At 36.9% G+C, this 19,426-nt stretch overlaps 2 protein-coding genes across 2 annotated transcripts; one reads left to right on the forward strand and one right to left on the reverse strand.

The window, feature by feature from the left end:
* Nucleotides 1-523: 523 nt before the first annotated feature.
* rpl36 (ribosomal protein L36) lies at nt 524-4,864 on the forward strand. The gene is made up of 4 exons (XM_048182119.1): nt 524-680; nt 1,073-1,167; nt 3,148-3,282; nt 4,734-4,864. The coding sequence occupies exons 2-4, from the start codon at nt 1,075-1,077 to the stop codon at nt 4,821-4,823; spliced, it is 318 nt and encodes a 105-aa protein (XP_048038076.1). The 5' UTR covers nt 524-680; nt 1,073-1,074; the 3' UTR covers nt 4,824-4,864.
* Nucleotides 4,865-5,625: 761 nt separating this feature from the next.
* lonp1 (lon peptidase 1, mitochondrial) lies at nt 5,626-19,390 on the reverse strand. Its single transcript, XM_048182120.1, is given in 19 exon segments — nt 5,626-6,100; nt 7,133-7,297; nt 7,404-7,624; nt 9,024-9,190; nt 9,254-9,348; nt 9,350-9,412; nt 11,779-11,895; nt 11,980-12,102; nt 12,206-12,293; nt 12,378-12,556; nt 12,656-12,794; nt 14,203-14,423; nt 14,515-14,598; nt 14,670-14,799; nt 14,883-14,944; nt 16,231-16,489; nt 16,585-16,704; nt 16,787-16,875; nt 18,826-19,390. Coding segments are annotated over 19 exon segments (2,970 nt in total). The 5' UTR covers nt 19,324-19,390; the 3' UTR covers nt 5,626-5,950.
* Nucleotides 19,391-19,426: the final 36 nt, after the last annotated feature.

Raw genomic sequence — 19,426 nt, forward strand, 5'->3', positions numbered from 1 at the left:
AAATAGCTTAAACAATTTAAATCAATATTTATTATTATTATTATTATTATTATTATTATTATTATGTTGCCAAAAATATACAGAATGAAAAATACTAGTAATAGTGTTTTTTAACCATACTATAGTAAATTGTAGTATACTGTATATATTATAGTATTTACAACACTTTGTTAATGAATGCTACAGCAAACTGTAGTATTAACTAACTGATAAACTGTAATAAATACTGTAGTATACTTTAGTTTTTACTACAGTAAACTATAGTGTGTATATTGTAGTATAATATAAATTGTAGAAAACTACAGTATTGGGTAAAGGAATTTGTTTATATTACTATAGTTGTTAAATTATCACAGCAACTATAGAATTACCACAACAAATTAATTCAACTACTTTAGTATGGTTCAAAAACACTATAGTATTTACTATAAAGTCCTATAGTTTTTTCATGTGGGACACAGCAAAATAATATAAATATAACAAATAATTTATAAATAGAAACATGTCCAAACATATATCTTCGAGTTTTCAAGGAAAATGTAGAATGAAAATTAAATAATGTAATTTCTAGGTGGCGCCACTTATTTTTCCCGCGAACTTTTTTCTTTTTGTCGCGTGTGAATGTTCAGCTTCCGCCTGGCAGCGGTCCTTCCGGTTTGGACGCCATTAGCAAAACGCAGGTATGAATCGCCGGAGAATCACAAGCATTAAAATCCTATTAATATCTAACACATCGCATCTCAAATCATCACAAAAGCGCACGCGTTTGTAAATATAAACTATCTGAAGTGATTTCCAGCGATTATTGGGAACAATTACCCTGATGTTTGTGTGTTTTGGAGGGTTTCTCTCAAGAGTAGATGCTCTGATGTGATTCTCAAACACTCGTTATAAATGAGCTGTAACTTCAAGCTTCACGTGTATAAATGTTAACTGTATTCTTCCTAATCATGAAATTATGGTATTTAATGACTTTGATCTCTCGTAAAGACCACTAATGTCTGATCCATAAGCACACATGCAGCTTGTGACAGAGTTTTCTTGTGTACTTAATCACTTTTGCTCTCCTCAGAGATGGCCATCAGGTATCCTATGGCGGTTGGTCTTAACAAAGGCCATCCAGTCACCAAAAACGTTACGAAGCCCAAGCACAGCCGCAGGAGAGGGGTGAGTCCACGTTTGACACTCTCGGATTGTTTTGGATAGTTAAAATCATCGATCGTTAATCTGTGAACTGTCAGTGTCCCTGTAGAGCACTTTAATCTTTTTATTTTTCTGTCACACATTTCAATTCAAAAGCTTAACCGCTCAAAATTATTTCTGTGAAACCGTTTTAAAATTGACGGTTGGGTTGCGATGGAAACGGTACTTATAGCGCGTGCTCAATTTTTGTGGCGATAACTATAAATTTGGAAGATAATTTTGAATTTCTATATTTTTTTTTAAAAAAATCCAAATTATGTTGTAAAAATATATATTTTGTATAAAAAATAAAAAAAAAAGTTTACTTAAAGGGTTAGTTAACCCAAAAATGAAAATGATCCCATGATTTACTCACCCTCAAGCCATCCTAGATGTATGTGAACAAAGTCTCTTTAAAGGGACACTCCACTTTTTTTGAAAATAGGCTCATTTTCCAACTCCCCTAGAGTTAAACAGTTGAGTTTTACTGTTTTCAAATCCATTCAGCCGATCTCCGGGTCTGGCGGTACCACTTTTAGCATAGCTTAGCATAGTTCATTGAATCTGATTAGACCGTTAGCATCTCGCTCAAAAATGACTAAAGAGATTCGATGTTTTACCTATTTAAAACTTGACTCTTTTGTAGTTACATTGTGTACTAAGATCGATGGAAAAATGAAAAATTGCGATTTTCTAGGCCGATGTGGCTAGGAACTATACTCTAATAAATAATCATAATCGTAATATCATTGCGCCTGCTGCACTCATGGTACGGCAGCAAAGTTCTTTGATTATTACGCTGGAATGAGTTCCTAGCCATATCGGCCTAGAAAATCACAACTTTTCTTTTTCCGTCGGTCTTAGTACACGATGTAAGAAGAGTCAAGTTTTAAATAGGTAAAACATCGAAACTCTTTGGTCATTTTTGAGCGAGATGCTAACGGTCTAATCAGATTCAATGAACTATGCTAAGCTATGCTAAAAGTGGTACCGCCAGACCCGGAGATCGGCTGAATGGATTTGAAAACAGTAAAACTCAACTGTTTAACTCTAGGGGAGTTGGAAAATGAGCCTATTTTCAAAAAAAAAAAAAAAGTGGAGTGTTCCTTTAAGACATTTGATGTGACTTTCTTCTTTCAGATGAACACAATCGGAGATGTATTTAAAAATAATCTTAGTCCTCCAAGGTTTATAACAGTTGTGAATGGAGGGGCACATTTTGAAGCAAAACAAAATGCATGCATCCATAAAAAGATGAATCCATGCGACTCCAGGAGGTTAATAAAGGCCTTCCTTACGCATTCGACGTACGTCCAAAAAGCGCTAACTTCCACAACGTAGTACATAATGACATGACGTGCAACGTGTTATAACATAGGACAGAGCGTATTATGTCATGTCACTGTGTACGTTGTGGAAGTTAGTGCTTTTTGGACGCATGTCGAATGCGTATTGCTGTTGCACCGGAAGCTCATTATTTCACTTTATAAAGTTTTAAATAAGGATACTTGTTTTACACAAACGCATCAATTCGCTTCAGAAGGCCTACTGGAGTCGTATGGATTACTTTTTTATGGATGGATGCATTATTTTTGGCTTCAAAACGCCCCCACATTTACAACTATTTTAAACCTTTGAGGACTGAGAATATTTTTAAACATATCTCTGAATGTGTTCGTCCTGAGGAAGATAGTCATGTACATCTAGGATGGCTTGAGGGTGAGTAAATCATGGTCATTTTTGGGTGAACTATCCCTTTAAGTATGTTTGCTTTACAGTTAACTATCATTTTTAAGTGCTTTCAATCTGCAATCTTAAAACCGTTTAAGTTCATATTTATGCTCTGGTTACCTTTTTATTTATATTGCTGATTGGTTTTACACTCATTTTGATGAATTTCTCCCACCATGCACTTATCAGTATATCAGTATAATAATTTTAACGTAACATTTTCTTGCGTTTCAGCGTCTGACCAAGCACACCAAGTTTGTGCGTGACATGATCCGTGAGGTGTGCGGTTTCGCTCCCTACGAGAGGCGTGCCATGGAGCTGCTTAAGGTGTCCAAGGACAAACGTGCCCTCAAGTTCATCAAGAAAAGGGTATGTCGATGGTCCCCATCCGTGTTTGTTCAACACTGCTTATTCGGCGCTAGCAGGATTTTCTGGAACATTTGCTCTTTTTCCACCACTCATTGTGCTTAATTTTTCTCATTTCTCATGTGTTTTTGCACTTCTGTCTAATAACTTATTCCTACACTTTTTGTGAACTGATATGAAACCATATTCTGCCACGTTGAGGGGAAAAAAAATCATGCTTTTGTAAATCATAATTATCGGAATTGACGTACTAAATCATATTATTAAAAGTTGAATTTATGACAAAGTTGAAATTCTGATGCACTGCATCATAATTATGAAATGAAATCAAAATTCTGACATAAGTCATTTTTATTAAGTGAAAAGTTAAAATTATGAAGTTATGAAGTGAAATGAGTCGAAATTATTACAAATAGTTGAAATTTTTGAGATGAAGTAAAAACACGTTAAATGATTTGAGATAAAGTAGAAATTGACAGTCATACTTATGATGAAAAAAATGACATTTATAGTTTTCACACAAAAAGTCAAAATTATGACTTGATATGTTTATAATTTTGCAATTTTAATTATGATTAACCGAAGCATGATTTATTTTTTTCCTTTATATGGCAGAAATGCAGTTGATTTGACGCCTCTTTATCGATATTATTTTGAATGGATGATGCTTTAAAAAAAAAAAAACACTTTTCAAAACGCCTTTAAATGTTTATAACATTTAGTACAAAATCTGAAAGTAATATAGCTGGAATGACAGACAAGATTTTGCAACTTCTTCTAAATTTTGCAAAAGTTCTAGAATGACTAAATGGACCATTTTTTCCATTCATCATGATCCATCATTAGCAGTGTTTCCATCCACCTCTTTTAAAGAGCATTTCGGGATATTGCATATAAACACACTAGATGGAAACGCCAAGATGTGCATAAATTAAAAAAATGTGCATCAAAAAACATGCTCAATTAAGGCAGATAATGTTTTTTATCCAATAAGACATACACAATCTACAATGTAAACACATTTACTGAATAAATCCCTCGATTTTTGCCTCAGCAGAGGCTGTGATTGGTTAATTGGACTAACCAGTGGACCAATCACTTCACAGCATCTCAAATGTTGGTTTGGTGCTTCTGAAACGTCAGAGTCAAAGTCTGATTTGGTTTAATTCCCTCCAGAAGCATCTCACACGATTGTGTTTCCAAACACCAGCATCCGACCGCAAGATCACATGACAGCGTTCAGTGCGCTTTGTCTGATGCTCTGAGATGAACTCATTTATGATGGAGGGAAAAAGCACACATTTCTCATGAAGTGATGATTTTGTTCTCTTGAACACATTGGATGGAAACGCTGCTTTATTTGCTTTATGCTATATTCCAGTTTTCCTGCACGAGTTAAATGTTGAATGGAAACGCGGCTATTGTTTTTCTCATCACGTGATTGGTCTGTGCAGGTGGGAACTCACATCCGCGCCAAGAGAAAGAGGGAAGAGCTCAGCAACATCCTGGCTGCCATGAGGAAAGCTGCTGCCAAGAAGGAGTAGAGCCTGAATTATGACAAATAAATTTGTATGTGTAAAAACAAGCGTTTGACTTGTGCTTCATTTAAATGTGTCGGTCGTTCTGGTGGACTCGAGCAGCTGATGTTTGCAGAAACACTGTGTTCATATTGATGGATCAGACAGAAGTGTTTAAACAAATATACAGTTGGTTGAGTCAATATGCTGTTTATTGTCTTCTGTCACGGGTGGTATGGAAATGAACCCTCGCATGCTGAATAACGCACTGCGAAAATACACTTCCAAGAAACTTCATTAGACCAAAAAACCCTGAAAATATGAGCTGTGGAAGATTATATAAAGCTCCATGATCCCTTATATCTGATTCATGAAATTAAGCCAATGAGTTCAATGCATTTTTAATTTCATAATTATTTCTATTGCCCTACTGAATGTATCAACAAGCATTTAAGGTAAACTAGACTCGCATGTAATTTCTGATGAAACTTGTCATGTATTTAAATACTTGAAGTTGAAATTAAGAACTAAAATAACTTTAAATGTAATATTGAACAACTCTAACATTAATATTAGAATCAGGTACTTTACATGTGCTTTAGTATGTTAGTCAACACATCAAAATAAGTCTTTAAAGCATGACAAAAGATTATTAAAACTTTTAGGTAAAGTGCCCTCATTAACAAAAAAAATAAACTCACTCGTCACTAAAAGATTAACCTCAAATGTCCAGATGAAAAGACTGAGTTCATCATTGTGTTGTGATCACATTTAGTGACATAAAAGAAACGATAAAATCGTTTTCTACAGAGTAGAGACTCACACAAACTGTTGCATAAATTATATTTATTGTAAATGATTTGAAGGAATACATTTAAGGCAGTTATTTACAAATATGACACTCCAGATGAGATGAAATGGGATGAGAGTATAAAATCATCAATACGGGCTGCGTAGCAGCGACTGCAGGATCCCAGAGTCTCCAACACTTCAGGGATCACGGTGACGTCCAGATCCCAGACTTTCCGATCCGCGTCCCAACGTCTGTGGGGTAAAAACTCAACAACAGAAGGATGGAGTTCATGTGGCGCCTGCTTCTGTGTGCTTGTGATTTCACGTAGCAAAAGATAAAACTAGTAAAACGGCACGACTGGCTACTGTCCGGAGAACACGATTTTGTAGATCTCGCTGTAGTTTTCCACAAAATGCACTTCTAGTCCTTCTGTGATGTAGTCGGCCAGATCCGAGAAGTCCTTCCTGTTTTCTGCAGGCAGGATGATGCAGGTGACGCCGGCTCTCTTCGCCTGCCGCAGGAATCAAAACAGGTTACAGTATATTATATATATATATATATATATATATATATATATATATATATATATATATCACAATTATTTTTAAGTAAATCAATAATTTATATCTATACAAATGTGTCATATTGTCATTTGTGTTAATGGAAATCTGTTTTTTTTTTTCCATTTCGGTATAAACATCCTGAAAAAAATTTATTTACTTAAAAAGCAAAACTGTGTAAGATATTAATGTATACCATAATGTAAAAATTACATAATGTGATACAATCAAGTTTTTTAACATTAACTGAGATCAATAAATGGAGTATTGTTCACTGTTAGTTCATAATATTTATATTATGTATATTATATATTATAAATATATATATTAGCCAATATATATATTTAGCCCAATGAAACAATCATATTCTGCCACATTGGGAAAAAAATAAATAAATCATGCTTTTGTAAATCATAATTAGCAAAATTCTGACGTACTAAGTCATAATTAAATGAAAAGTTTTTATGAGATAAGTCGAAATTGACAGTCGAAATTATGGCATCAAAATTCTGACATACCAAGTCATTTTTATGAGATAAATAGGTCAAAAATGACAAAAAGTTGAAATTATTACATACTAAGTCACATTTATGAGATGAAAAGTTGAAATTATGACATACTAAAGCATATTTACTGATGAAAAATGTCAAAATTATGACATACAAAGTCATTTATAAAATGAAAAGTTGAAATTATGACATACTAAATCATATGAGATGAAAAATGTCAAAATTATGACAAAAAGTTGAAATTATGACAAAAAGATGTTTCGGATGTGAGATGAAAAGTCAAAATTGACTCATATTTATGATGAAAAGTTGAAATTATGACATAAAAATTAATAGTTTTGACATAAAAAGTCAAAATTATGACTTGGTATGTCCATTTTAACTTTTTACCTAATAATTAAGATTTACCACAACATGATTTTTCTTTCTTATATGGTGGAAATGCAATTCCATAAAAAGCCCAGAAAAACTCACAGCAATGGTCTTTTCCTTGATTCCTCCGACAGGCAGGATCTTCCCGGTCAGGGACACTTCTCCCGTCATGGCCACGTTCTGACGCGCTGGTGTGTTGGTGGCCAAGGACAGCAGAGCCGTCACGATGGTGCATCCGGCACTCGGCCCGTCTTTAGGAGTCGCACCCTGAACAGAAACAAACACACATTTAACACCTACTGAACCTTTTGACTCCTGCCCAATCACAATTAAATGTAATTAAAGACTTGCTGGAAGCAGCTGTGATCCTCACCTCAGGCACATGGAGGTGGATGTGGGATCCCACGAGGAACTCGTTCTCAGGTTGTTCCTTCATGAGGAAGGAGCGGGCGAACGTGTACGCGATCTTGGCGCTTTCCTTCATCACGTCTCCCAGCTGCCCCGTGAGCTCCAGCGTTCCATCTTTGGCACCGTCTTTCCCCTGCGGTTCCCTCGGTCGCCTCAGAGAGGTCTCGATGAACAGCGTCGAACCGCCTGTGGAGGAAAGCAGGGTCGAATGATGCTTCATTTACGGCAGGGTTTCCCAAAGTGAGACAATGAATAGCTAATGATCAGTTAAAAATGAAAATTACAATAAATAAATAAATAAAAAGTCAAAATAAAGCGCTAATTAAAAATTAAACCTTAAAAATTAATATAAATGTTAAAATGTCAAAATAAAGCACTAAATAAAAATGTATTAAACCATAAATTAAAATAATATTAAAATTAAATCTAATTTAAATAAAACACCAAATAAAATTGTATTAAATTATAAATTGTTAAAATAAAGCAAATCAAAATAAATCACTAACTAAAAATTAAATCATAAAAATGTAAAATTAATGTAAAGTGTTAAAGTGTCAAAATAAAGCACTAACCAAACATTAATTAAATCATAAAAAATAAAATAATGTTAAAATTAACTAATTAAAATATAGCACCAACTAAAATTTAATTATAAAATGAATTGTTAAAATAAATCACTAACTAAAAATTAAATCATAAAAATGTAAAATTAATATAAAATGTTAAAGTGTCAAAATAAAGCACTAACCAAACATTAATTAAATCATAAAAAATAAAATAATGTTAAAATTAACTAATTAAAATATAGCACCAACTAAAATTTAATTATAAAATGAATTGTTAAAATAAATCACTAACTAAAAATTAAATCATAAAAATGTAAAATTAATATAAAATGTTAAAGTGTCAAAATAAAGCACTAACCAAACATTAATTAAATCATAAAAAATAAAATAATGTTAAAATTAACTAATTAAAATATAGCACCAACTAAAATTTAATTATAAAATGAATTGTTAAAATAATGCACTAACTAAAAATGAAATCATAAATAATTTTAAGATAAAAACATTAATTAAATGAATATTAAATTAACTAAAATTAAATAAAAACAAATTTTAATCATCCAAAAGTTCATAAAGCACCAACTAAATGTTAATTAAATAATACAAATTTAAAATGTGCAATAAATAATTTACAAAATACAAGTAAACAATGCACCAACCAAGAATTCATTTTACAATAAAAATGTCAAATTAAAATACTTAATTTATAAAAGCAAATCAAAATAAAGCACCAACTAAAAATGTATTAATTTGTGAATATGTAACATAATTAACATAAATTATATAATTCTAAAATAAAAACAATAAAACTAAACACTCACCAAACATGACCTGCATGTCATGTGACCACTAGCCAACATCAGAGAACCGTGAACATGCGACTGTGTTGTTAAATGATTGAAATATTAACTTAAAAATCTTTTTTTGGCCTTTTCATGCCAAGTCTGAGGCAAACTGCAGGAAACTCTTCATAGCCAAGTCTGGAAACGAGTGCACCATGTTCTCGGTCGAACACTTACCCATTGCCGTCCACGCCAGGCCCATAACAACTCCCGGCGGTGTGACATCGTACATTCGGTCCACAGTGAAGATGGGCTTCCCGACGTAATCCTGGAGGTTGTCCGGGGTGATGTTGACCGCCGTTTCATCACCGCTGACAATCCGGAACGCTACTTTTCTGGAACACCTGTGAAGGTACAAAACTTGGCTAGACCTTTCAGAACACTCCTATAAGACGGGTAAGAGTGACCAACAAGCGAGTTGTACCTTCTCGACTTGCTTCTGAAGGTTCCTGACGCCGCTCTCCCGGCAGTACTGTCTGATGAGCAAGTTCAGAGCCTCAGGGGGTTATTTTCGCCTTCTGGTCATCCAACCCGCATAGAGTTCGCAACTGGGGTACCAAGTATCTCTGTGGTGGTCACAAGAACCAGGAAATGACTAAGCAAAGTCGAACTTTGACACCAACTTCAATGCATCCAGTGAAACAAACTCTTTGGAAGAGGCAACTTGGGGTTTAACGGTCTTGAAACAGCGACCTGAGCTTAACTGACTACACCAGTCTAGCTGACCCAAAAACTTTGAGTTTCCGGAAAAGAGATTACCATGTAAATGTATATCAGCAATGGTCCAGAGCAACATAACCTGATGCACTGATTATCCAAAGGTAGTTTTAGCTTTGTTTTTGTCAACGTTGTTGCTTGTCTAAGGTGGTCTTCCAGGTCAAAGCCAGGTCCACCAGCTTGTAGTCCAACTGATTGATCATCTAGTGCAGATAATGACCAGGTAGAACCCACGTACAACCATCTTAAGCTGGTTTTTGCTAGGTTTTGACATTTTTGTTGCTGGTTTAAGGTGGTCTACCAGGTCAATACCAGGTCCACCAGGTTGTAATCCAACTGATCAACCATCTAAAAGAGCTAATGACCAGGTAGAACCAATGTACAACCACCTTAAGCTGGTTTTAGCTAGGTTTAGCTACATCGTTGCTTGTCTAAGGTGGTCTTTCAGGTCAAAGCCAGGTCCACCAGCTTGTAGTCCAACTGATTAATCATCTAGTGCAGATAATGACCAGGAAGAACCCACGTACAACCATCTTAAGCTGGTTTTAGCCGGGTTTTGTCAACCTTGTTGCTGGGCTAAGGTGGTCTTCCAGGTCAAAACCAGGTCCACCATCTTGTAGTCCAACTGATTGATCATCTAGTGCAGATAATGACCAGGAAGAACCCACGTACAACCATCTTAAGCTGGTTTTTGCTAGGTTTTGTCATTTTTGTTGCTGGTTTAAGGTGGTCTACCAGGTCCACCAGGTTGTAATCCAACTGATCAACCATCTAAAAGAGCTAATGACCAGGCAGAACCAATGTACAACCACCTTAAGCTGGTTTTAGCTAGGTTTAGCTACATCGTTGCTTGTCTAAGGTGGTCTTTCAGGTCAAAGCCAGGTCCACCAGCTTGTAGTCCAACTGATTAATCATCTAGAGCAGCCCGAATCAGCTAATAACCAGGTAGAATCTACATACAACCACCGCAAGTTGATTTTGCTGGAGTTTGTAAACCTAGTTGTAGGAATGAGGTGGTTTACCAGGTCGAAACCAGGTTAACCACTTTGTAGTCCAACTGATCAACCATCTAATGCAGCTAATAACCAGATAGAATCCATGTCCAACCACTTTGAGCTGTTTTTTCCTGGAGTTTGTCAACCTAGTTGATAGTCTAAGGTGGTCTACCACATCAAAACCAGGTCTACCAGCTTGTACTCCAACTGATCAATAATCTAGAGAAGCTTGAATCTACTTACATTCACCTTAAACTGTTTTTTGCTGGAGTTTGTTGACCTAGTTGATGGTCTAAGGTGGTCTACCAGCTTGTACTCCAACTGACAACCATCTAGTGCAGCTAATAACCAGGTAGAATCCATGTACAACCATCTTAAGCTGGTTTTAGCTGGGTTTTGTCAACCTTGTTGCTGGGCTAAGGTGGTCTTCCAGGTCAAAACCAGGTCCACCAGCTTGTAGTCCAACTGATTGATCATCTAGTGCACATAATGACCAGGTAGAACCCATGTACAACCATCTTAAGCTAGTTTTAGCTGTTTTAAGGTGGTCTTCCAGGTCCAACAGCTTGTAGTCCAACTGATCAACCATATAAAACAGCTAATGACCAGGTAGAACCAATGTACAACCACCTTAAGCTGGTTTTAGCCAGGTTTTGTCAACGTTGTTGCTCATCTAAGGTGGTCTTCCAGGTCAAAGCCAGGTCCACCAGCTTGTAGTCCAACTGATTAATCATCTAGTGCAGATAATGACCAGGTAGAACCAATGAAACCACCTTAAGCTGGTTTTAGCCAGGTTTTGTCAACGTTGTTGCCATCTAAGGTGGTCTTCCAGGTCAAAGCCAGGTCCACCAGCTTGTAGTCCAACTGATTAATCATCTAGAGCAGCCTGAATCAGCTAATGGCCAGGTAGAATCCATACAACCATCTTAAGCTAGTTTTGCTGGGTTTTGTCAAACTTGCTGCTGGTCTAAGGTGATCAACCAGGTTAAAACCAGATCCACCAGCTTATAGTCCAATTGATCAGCTGCTGATCAAGTAGAATCTGTGCACAACCATCTTTAGGGGGCTTTCTGGCTCACAGCTTGTAAACTACCGGTCTTGAACCAGCAACCTTCCCATTTTGTGGCTTTAAGCTTTACCCACTATGCCAGACCCAATCTGTTGAACTGAGCCAAAAAACCTGTTGTTGATTTTCAGGAAAAGAGACCAAGTGAACGTACCTCCGCAATGGCCAATTTCTCCTGAGCAACATAGCCTGATACGTTGATCATTTCCATTCGGTCTCTTAAGGGTTCTGGGATGGTGTCGAGAACATTGGCCGTACAAATGAAAAGCACCTGAAAACCAAAGGAAACACCAGTGTAGGGTACAATGAAAGCAGAGTATCTTTCCAACGAATGTGGATTTTCGCTATTTTATACCTTGGACAGGTCAACAGGCACATCCAGGTAGTGGTCAAGAAAGTTTGCGTTCTGTTCTGGGTCTAAAAGCTCAAGTAGCGCAGAAGATGGGTCACCCTGGTAACCTCGACCAATTTTGTCAACCTGCACAACAAAAAGATGAATCAGCAGCAGTTATTTCCACACACCTAAAGAAGAACAGAAGTTTTGGTAGGGTTAGAGTTAGGATTAAGTTTATAGGTCATACCTCATCAATAAGGACCAATGGGTTTTCAGTCTTAGTTTTCTTTAGACATTGGATGATCTTTCCTGGCATTGCACCAACATATGTTCTCCTGCAATGTACGACAAGTTATACAGAATCATGAACCAAGAGCTTGAAAAGAAGTGTAGACTCTTCAAAGTTCAACAACACCCACCTGTGGCCTTTAATTTCCGCCACATCTGTCATTCCTCCCACGCTAAAACGGAAGTATTCGCGATTAAGTGCTCTGGCGATCGAACGGGCGATACTGGTCTTGCCAACTCCAGGAGGTCCATAGAAACACAAGATCTTTCCCTGTGTGCTGCCTTTAAGCTGGCTTACAGCAATGAACTCCTGCATGAATGAACAAGGACCAGGGTTAATAGGATTTGGAAAGCAAATTTCTCCCATACTCAGTGGACAAAGGTTGAGGCGCTTATGCTCGATTTTTACCAGAATCCGTTTCTTGACGTCATCCATTCCATAGTGGTCCTCTTCCAACACCTCTTTGGCCCGGCCCAGCTCCAGGTTTTCCACACTGTTGGTGCCCCACGGCATGGAGGTCAGCCAGTCTAAGTAGTTACGGGTAACGCTGGGGATTTTAAGGGGAGAAGAAGGATCATAGTTTGAATGAGTGAAATGCCATCTTAAGGTGGTAAAACTGCTTTGTGGAACATGACGGCTAGTTTGCTGTTGGACTTAGGTGGTCTACCAGGTCCACCAGGTTGTAGTCCAACTCATCAACCATCTAAAGCAGCTAATGACCAGGTAGAATCTATGTACAACCACTTTTAGCTGGTTTCAGCTTGGTTTTGTCAAACTTGTTGCTGTTCTAAGGTGGTCTACCAGGTTGAACCAGCTTGCAGATTAACTGACATCAAAAGCAGCTAATGACCAGGTAGAATCCATGTACAACCATCTTAAGCTGGTTTTATTTGGGGGGTTTTGCAATTGCGTTGCTGGTTTATGGTGGTCTACCAGGTTGAAACCAGGTCCCCCAGTTTGTAGTACAACTGATCAACCATCTAGTGCAGCTAATGACCAGGTAAAATCTATGTATAACCATCTCAAGCTGGTTTTAGCTGGGTTTTGTCAACCTTGTCTAACATGGTCTAAAGTAGTCTACCGGGTCAACACCAAGTCCACAAGTTTGTAGTCCAACGGACCAACCATCAAGAGCAACTAATGACCAGGTAGACTCTATGTTCAACTATCTTAGGCTGGTTTTGTCATTGCTGGTTTTGCCAACAACAGTTTAAGGTGGTCTACCAGGTCCACCAGCTTGTAGTCCAACAGATTAATCATCTTATGCTGGTTTTAGCTGGGTTTTGTCAACCTAGTTGCTGGTCTAGGGTGGTCTACCAGTCGAAACCAGGTCAACCAGCTTGTAGTCCAACTAATTAATCATCTAGAGCAGCTTAAATCAACTAAAGATCAGGTAGAGTCCATGTATAACCATCTTAAGCTGGTTTTACATGGGTTTTCAGCTTCTTGTGCTTTGTAAACCTTGTCGTTGGTCTAATATCGTCTACCAGGTCAAAAACTGGTCAACCAGCTTGTAGTCCAACTGATAAATTATCTAGTGCATCTAATGACCAGGTAGATTCCATGTACAAACATCTAAAGCTGGTTTTAGCTGGGTTTTGTCAAACTTGTTGCTGCTCTAAGGTGGTCTTCCAGGTCGAAATCAGGTCCACCAGTTTGTTGTCCAACCATCTAAAACAGTTAATGACCAGGTAAAACCAATGTACAATCATCTTAAGCTGGTTTTAGCTGGGTTTTGTCAATCTTGTTGTTGGTCTACCAGGTCAAAACCAAGTTCACCAGCTTGTAGTCCTACTGATCAACCATTTAAAGCAAATTGAAGCAATTAATGACCAGGTAGAGTCCATGTACAACCATCTTATGATTTTCAGCTTCTTGTGCATTTTTAAATAAGAAGAAGAAACATTATAGAAATCATGGACTACATTGGTTTATAACAATGATGAACTTCTTACTTGAACTCTGAGGAGTGGTTATCTAACAGCCCCAGTTTGTTCAGCTCCTCGTTAATAACGTCCATGATGTGCTGAGGTACGGTGCGATCCTTCAACCTCTCCCTGAACTTCTCCTCAATGGCGTCTTTGTCCTCCTTCTCCAGGCCGAGCTCCTTCTTAATGATCTTCAGCTGCTCCTGGAGGAGGTACTTCCTGTGTGTCTGCTTTATCTTCTCCTCAACCTAACCATTAAAACGAACAGGCGTAAAATAACGGGAAACCCCAATGAATAAGACACAGCAGGTCACGAACTGCATGAACTCGTGTCCTCACCTCCCTCCCGAGACGCTGCTGTAGTTTACTCAGCTCGTATTCCTTCTTTAGCAGAGAAAGTGCTTTGTAGAGTCGTTTGGGAATCTGTAACGAGAGTTTTCCTGTTAGACACACATTGACGTTCTGAGACACAGTTTTGGGGGTCATACACGTACATTTGTTTCCTCCAGGACGTCCTGTAACTCGTGAGATTCAGCCCCTGTCAGTGCCGCCCCCATGTCGCTCAGGTATATCGGGTTATCTACCACTCTCTGACCCGCCTGCATCATCTGGAGCACAGACTCTCTACCAAACACACGGACAGAGAAACATGTTGACTAACAGTGCCTTAGCATGCAGTTTTAAACAGCCTCTTTTACCTCTCTTACCTGTACAGTGGATTCAGAGCAATAATGTCACGTATAGTCTTGACGATCTCAGCAGTCAGAGCCTGGTTTAAAACAACAAAACGTATACTATAATTCTAAACTAGAAAATTTAAGTCGTTTTGGATAAATGTATTTCCAGTATCCTGGAAAATGCTTAGCATACTGAACATTGGTATTTTTGGTACCATAACCAAGGTTATTATAGTTAACTAAAAAAAAAAAAAAAAAATGCTGCTTGAAAATAGTATAGAAATAGAATAGAAATAGAATAAATTAAAAACTTATTCTCATTTTTAAGTACTAAAACTGAAAAACTGAAACAAATGATAAAACTCTATAGATATTTTACTTTAAAATTCTAATTTTTATTTAAATTGAAAAAAAGTACTATAAGGGAAATAAAAAAGAAATATAAACTATACAATAAATCTAATAAATGACAAAAACACTAAAACTGAATAAATAAATTAAAATAAAATAAAATAAACTACTTGAAAAAAAAAAAATTGAATTCAAAATATTAATAAAAATGTATTTAAAATAAAGACATTTTATTTAAACATTCTCATTACAACTGAAGTACTACAACTAAAATAAAATAAAAAATTAAATAGACATTTTTAAAAAAAATGACAAAAAATCTCTAACTAAAATGAAAAAAAAAAAACTAATTCAAAAGTTTAATAAAAACTACAGACATATTTAAACGTTTTATATAAACATTCTCATTTAAGTAATTTTAAAGTACTAAAACTAAAATCAAAATTAATAAAAATCTATAGACATATTAAAAAATAATAATATAAAACAAAAACAAAAAACACCAAAATCAAAGTGAAAACTGAAGGGAAAAAAAAGAATTCAAAATATGAATAAAAAAAATACACTGACATATTGAAAAATAGATGGGCGATACTGGTCTTGCCGGTATAAATAAAATAATATATATATTTTTTTTCAACATTCTAATTTTTGTTCAAGTTGAAGTATTAAAACTAAAATAGAAATGAATAAAAACTATATAGACATTTAAAAAGTGACAAACACACAAAAACACCAAAATATGAACTAAAATTCATGTAAAAAAGGAAAATAAAAATTAAATTCAAAATACTCATAAAAATTATATAGACATGTTTAAAATAAAGACACTTTATTCAAACATTCTCATTTTCATTTAAGTTGAAGTACTAAAACTAAAATAAAAACTACATAGACAAAAAAAAACCTAATAAAAAGACAAAACAGCAAAAATCACTATGAAATTAAAGCGAAAACAGATAATATAAAAATAAAATCAAGTTGAAAACACGAATGGAAACTATAGTGATAGTAAAGTAAGGCTGACCTTGACTTCTTCTGTGACCTGGAAGTCCTCATGGATCACGTTGTCCACCTCCACCATGAGGACGCTGGGCAGAGGAAGCGCCTCCACCACCAACTCCGCTTCCCGCACCTTCCCCTCCATCACCTCCGCCAGCGGCACCGAATCCTTGCGGGATCTCTTCTGCTTCCGGCGCGGGGCTTTCGAGTGTTCACCTTCAGCCTCGACCTCCAGGGACACGGGCTCCTCCGGCTCAACATCCAGCTGCTTATTGATGCGGATCCTGGGAAACGGTGGGAAAACAAGATCAGAGAACTTTCCTGAGAAACACTTTTTCCTCAGTTAGTCCACAAAGTTTGTTGTGATTCCGGCCATCACCTTCTGTGTCCCATCACAATCATACGAAGCTTGTCTCCGAGGTCCTGCATCTCGTGGATCTGCACAAACGTCCCGGTGTGGTAAACGGCATCCAGACTCTCCACCACATCCGACTCGTTACTGAGAAACAAACGCACCGCAATCAGCGTGAAATCAACTGGAACTGTAATACAGTCGTTATATCAACCGCACAATCACTTACTTGTCATCTTTCTTCAAAAAAACCCCTGCGTATGGCTGAGCGAGACGAACTTTTCTCCTCAGCAGGTCCATGAGCTGCTTGTTTTTCACCTTAAGATGCCAAAAGATTCACAAATATGCATATTAGATTGATATAAAGTGATTGAATCAATCTGAATGAATTATTTTTAAAAATTGGGTTGAATGAATGATTCAATGACTCAATTATAAATACTTATTTCATTCCTGGATGAATCAGCGTTTTTGAACGAATCTCTTGAGTGAATTATTCAATGACTTACTCATAAAGATTTCACTTGTTTCATTACTGGATGAATCAGCATTTTTGAACAAATCTCTTGAATGAATGATTCAATGACTCACTCAAAGACTTCACTTGTTTCATTAATAGAGGAATCAACATTTTTGAACAAATCTCTTGAATGAATGATTCAATGACTCACTCATAAAAACTCCACCTGTTTCATTACTGGATGAATCCGCATTTTTGAACAAATCTCTTGAATGATTCAATGACTCACTCATAAACACTTCACTTGCTTCATTACTGGATGAATCAGCAGTTTTGAACGAAACTCTTAAATGAATGATTCAGTGACTCACTCATAAAGACTTCACTTGTTTCATTACTGGATGATTCAACGTTTTTGAATGAATCTCTTAAATGAATGATTCAGTGACTCACTCATAAAGACTTCACTTGCTTCATTACTGGATGAATCAGTAATTTTGAACGAATCTCTTGAATGAATGATTCAATGACTCACTCATAAATACTCCATCTGTTTCATTACTGGATGAATCAATGTTTTTGAATGAATGATTCATTGACTCACTCATAAAGACTTTACTTGCTTCATTATTGGATGAATCAGCATTTTTTGAACAAATCTCTTAAATGAATGATTCAGTGACTCACTCATAAAGACTTCACTTGCTTCATTACTGGATGAATCAGTAATTTTAAATGAAACTCTTAAATGAATGATTCAATGACTCACTCATAAAGGCTTAACTTGCTTCATTACTGGATGAATCAACATTTTTGAACGAATCTCTTAAATGAATGATTCAATGACTCACTCATAAATACTTCACTTGTTTCATTACTGGATGATTCAACGTTTTTGAACGAATCTCTTGAATGAATGATTCAATGACAAATAAATGTTTTAATAGTCGCTTTTCGCCATCTACTGGTGTAACGATGTAATCTATTGTTATTTGAAGCACCAAGTTATTTTCAAAGGGTGATTCTCTCTATTTTGATCTCCATCATAGACATCAGTGTTTATATCAAAACTATAAACTTTTATCCCAGTACCTCTGTGATAATATGAATTATTGTAAGACAGAAATAAAGATACCGTGAGGTTAAAAAGACTGTTTGTGAAGCTGTTTCATACATAAACATGACAACGGCTCTCTCCATATCAAATATGATACTCAACACAAATATGCAAACTATATCAGGCTTACAGGGTTAAATGCATCAAACAAAAGCATATTGTTTATGCACTTGTGGATAAGGAGCACCAGTTTGATTAAAATTGGATTCATTAATCCATCCTATTAACCGAATAAATAATCGACAAACTAATCTAAGACAATCAGTCCCCACTATCAATGTCTTTAAATCAGAAACATTGCAAGAAAACTGCTGTTTTCGATGGAGAATTTCATGAAACTACAAGACATCAACTATTCAAGTACTGACATGATATTTAACCAGGTCAAAAAAATACACAAACTTCTCAGGAAAGAACTTTCTAGATAGTCCATTCACACACTCTCACACACTCTCTCACACACACACACACACACACACACACAGAGTGGATGATGAAATCACCAGCAAATATCCATCAGAAAGTAAACACTACAGTAAAACACACAAAACTTGACTTTAATGTCTTTAAATGAAAACTATACTGACATTTGGCATCAGCTACTTAGATTCATTGTATCGAATTAATCGATTAACTTATTAGTTTAATAACACGGATTGCATCATGCGCGGATGAGGTCATGTGAGATCACCTCAATGATTTTGATGAATCTGGGAAACACGGGATTCCTGTTGACAGCGATGAGAGGCACGTTCGGGAAGACCTCGGGCACGAGCATCGGGGTGAGCGCGGTCATCTGAGGAGGAGAGTACGGACCTTCATCCCCTCCAGACTCATCTGGAGCTCCACCGCTGCTCTCCGCCCCGTCCTCTCCAGAAAACCCGCTGCCCTTGTTCCCGAAGAGAAACCTCCTCTGACAGCCGCTGCCGAGGCTCCCGGAGCCCGCGGTGACGCGACTCCATCTGTCAGTCACCATGGATGCTGTGATTCTCGCGTTGTGTAATGACTTTCTGCTGGAAATGCTGGAATACGAGCGCTGGATGTGGATGAAGCGGCTCCCGCTGAGCGGATCCCGCGGGAATAACGCGTTTAATCCGGCTCTGATCATGACCGCTCCGGCTGAGGAAGCTGTGCTGATGCTTCTGGACCCTGGACGGTATGATCTCCACATTCTCATGTACGCCGCCATCTTTGATCTGGAGTATTCTGTGCGAGGAGCACGTGACCGCGCCGCTGTCTAGTTCTGATGACGGCGTAAAGAGATGCCACGCCCCCTGTATTTGCATACTTAA

The sequence above is a fragment of the Megalobrama amblycephala genome, linkage group LG2 (genome assembly GCF_018812025.1).
Source record: "Megalobrama amblycephala isolate DHTTF-2021 linkage group LG2, ASM1881202v1, whole genome shotgun sequence".
NCBI classification, from domain to species: Eukaryota; Metazoa; Chordata; class Actinopteri; order Cypriniformes; family Xenocyprididae; genus Megalobrama; species Megalobrama amblycephala.

Excerpts from the sequence above, each read along its gene's own strand:
- rpl36 (XM_048182119.1), top strand. The coding sequence starts at position 1,075 with ATGGCCATCAGGTATCCTATGGCGGTTGGTCTTAACAAAGGCCATCCA. Across the intron at positions 1,168-3,147 it reads AGCACAGCCGCAGGAGAGGG|CGTCTGACCAAGCACACCAA; the intron begins GTGAGTCCACGT and ends CTTGCGTTTCAG. Across the intron at positions 3,283-4,733 it reads TCAAGTTCATCAAGAAAAGG|GTGGGAACTCACATCCGCGC; the intron begins GTATGTCGATGG and ends TGGTCTGTGCAG.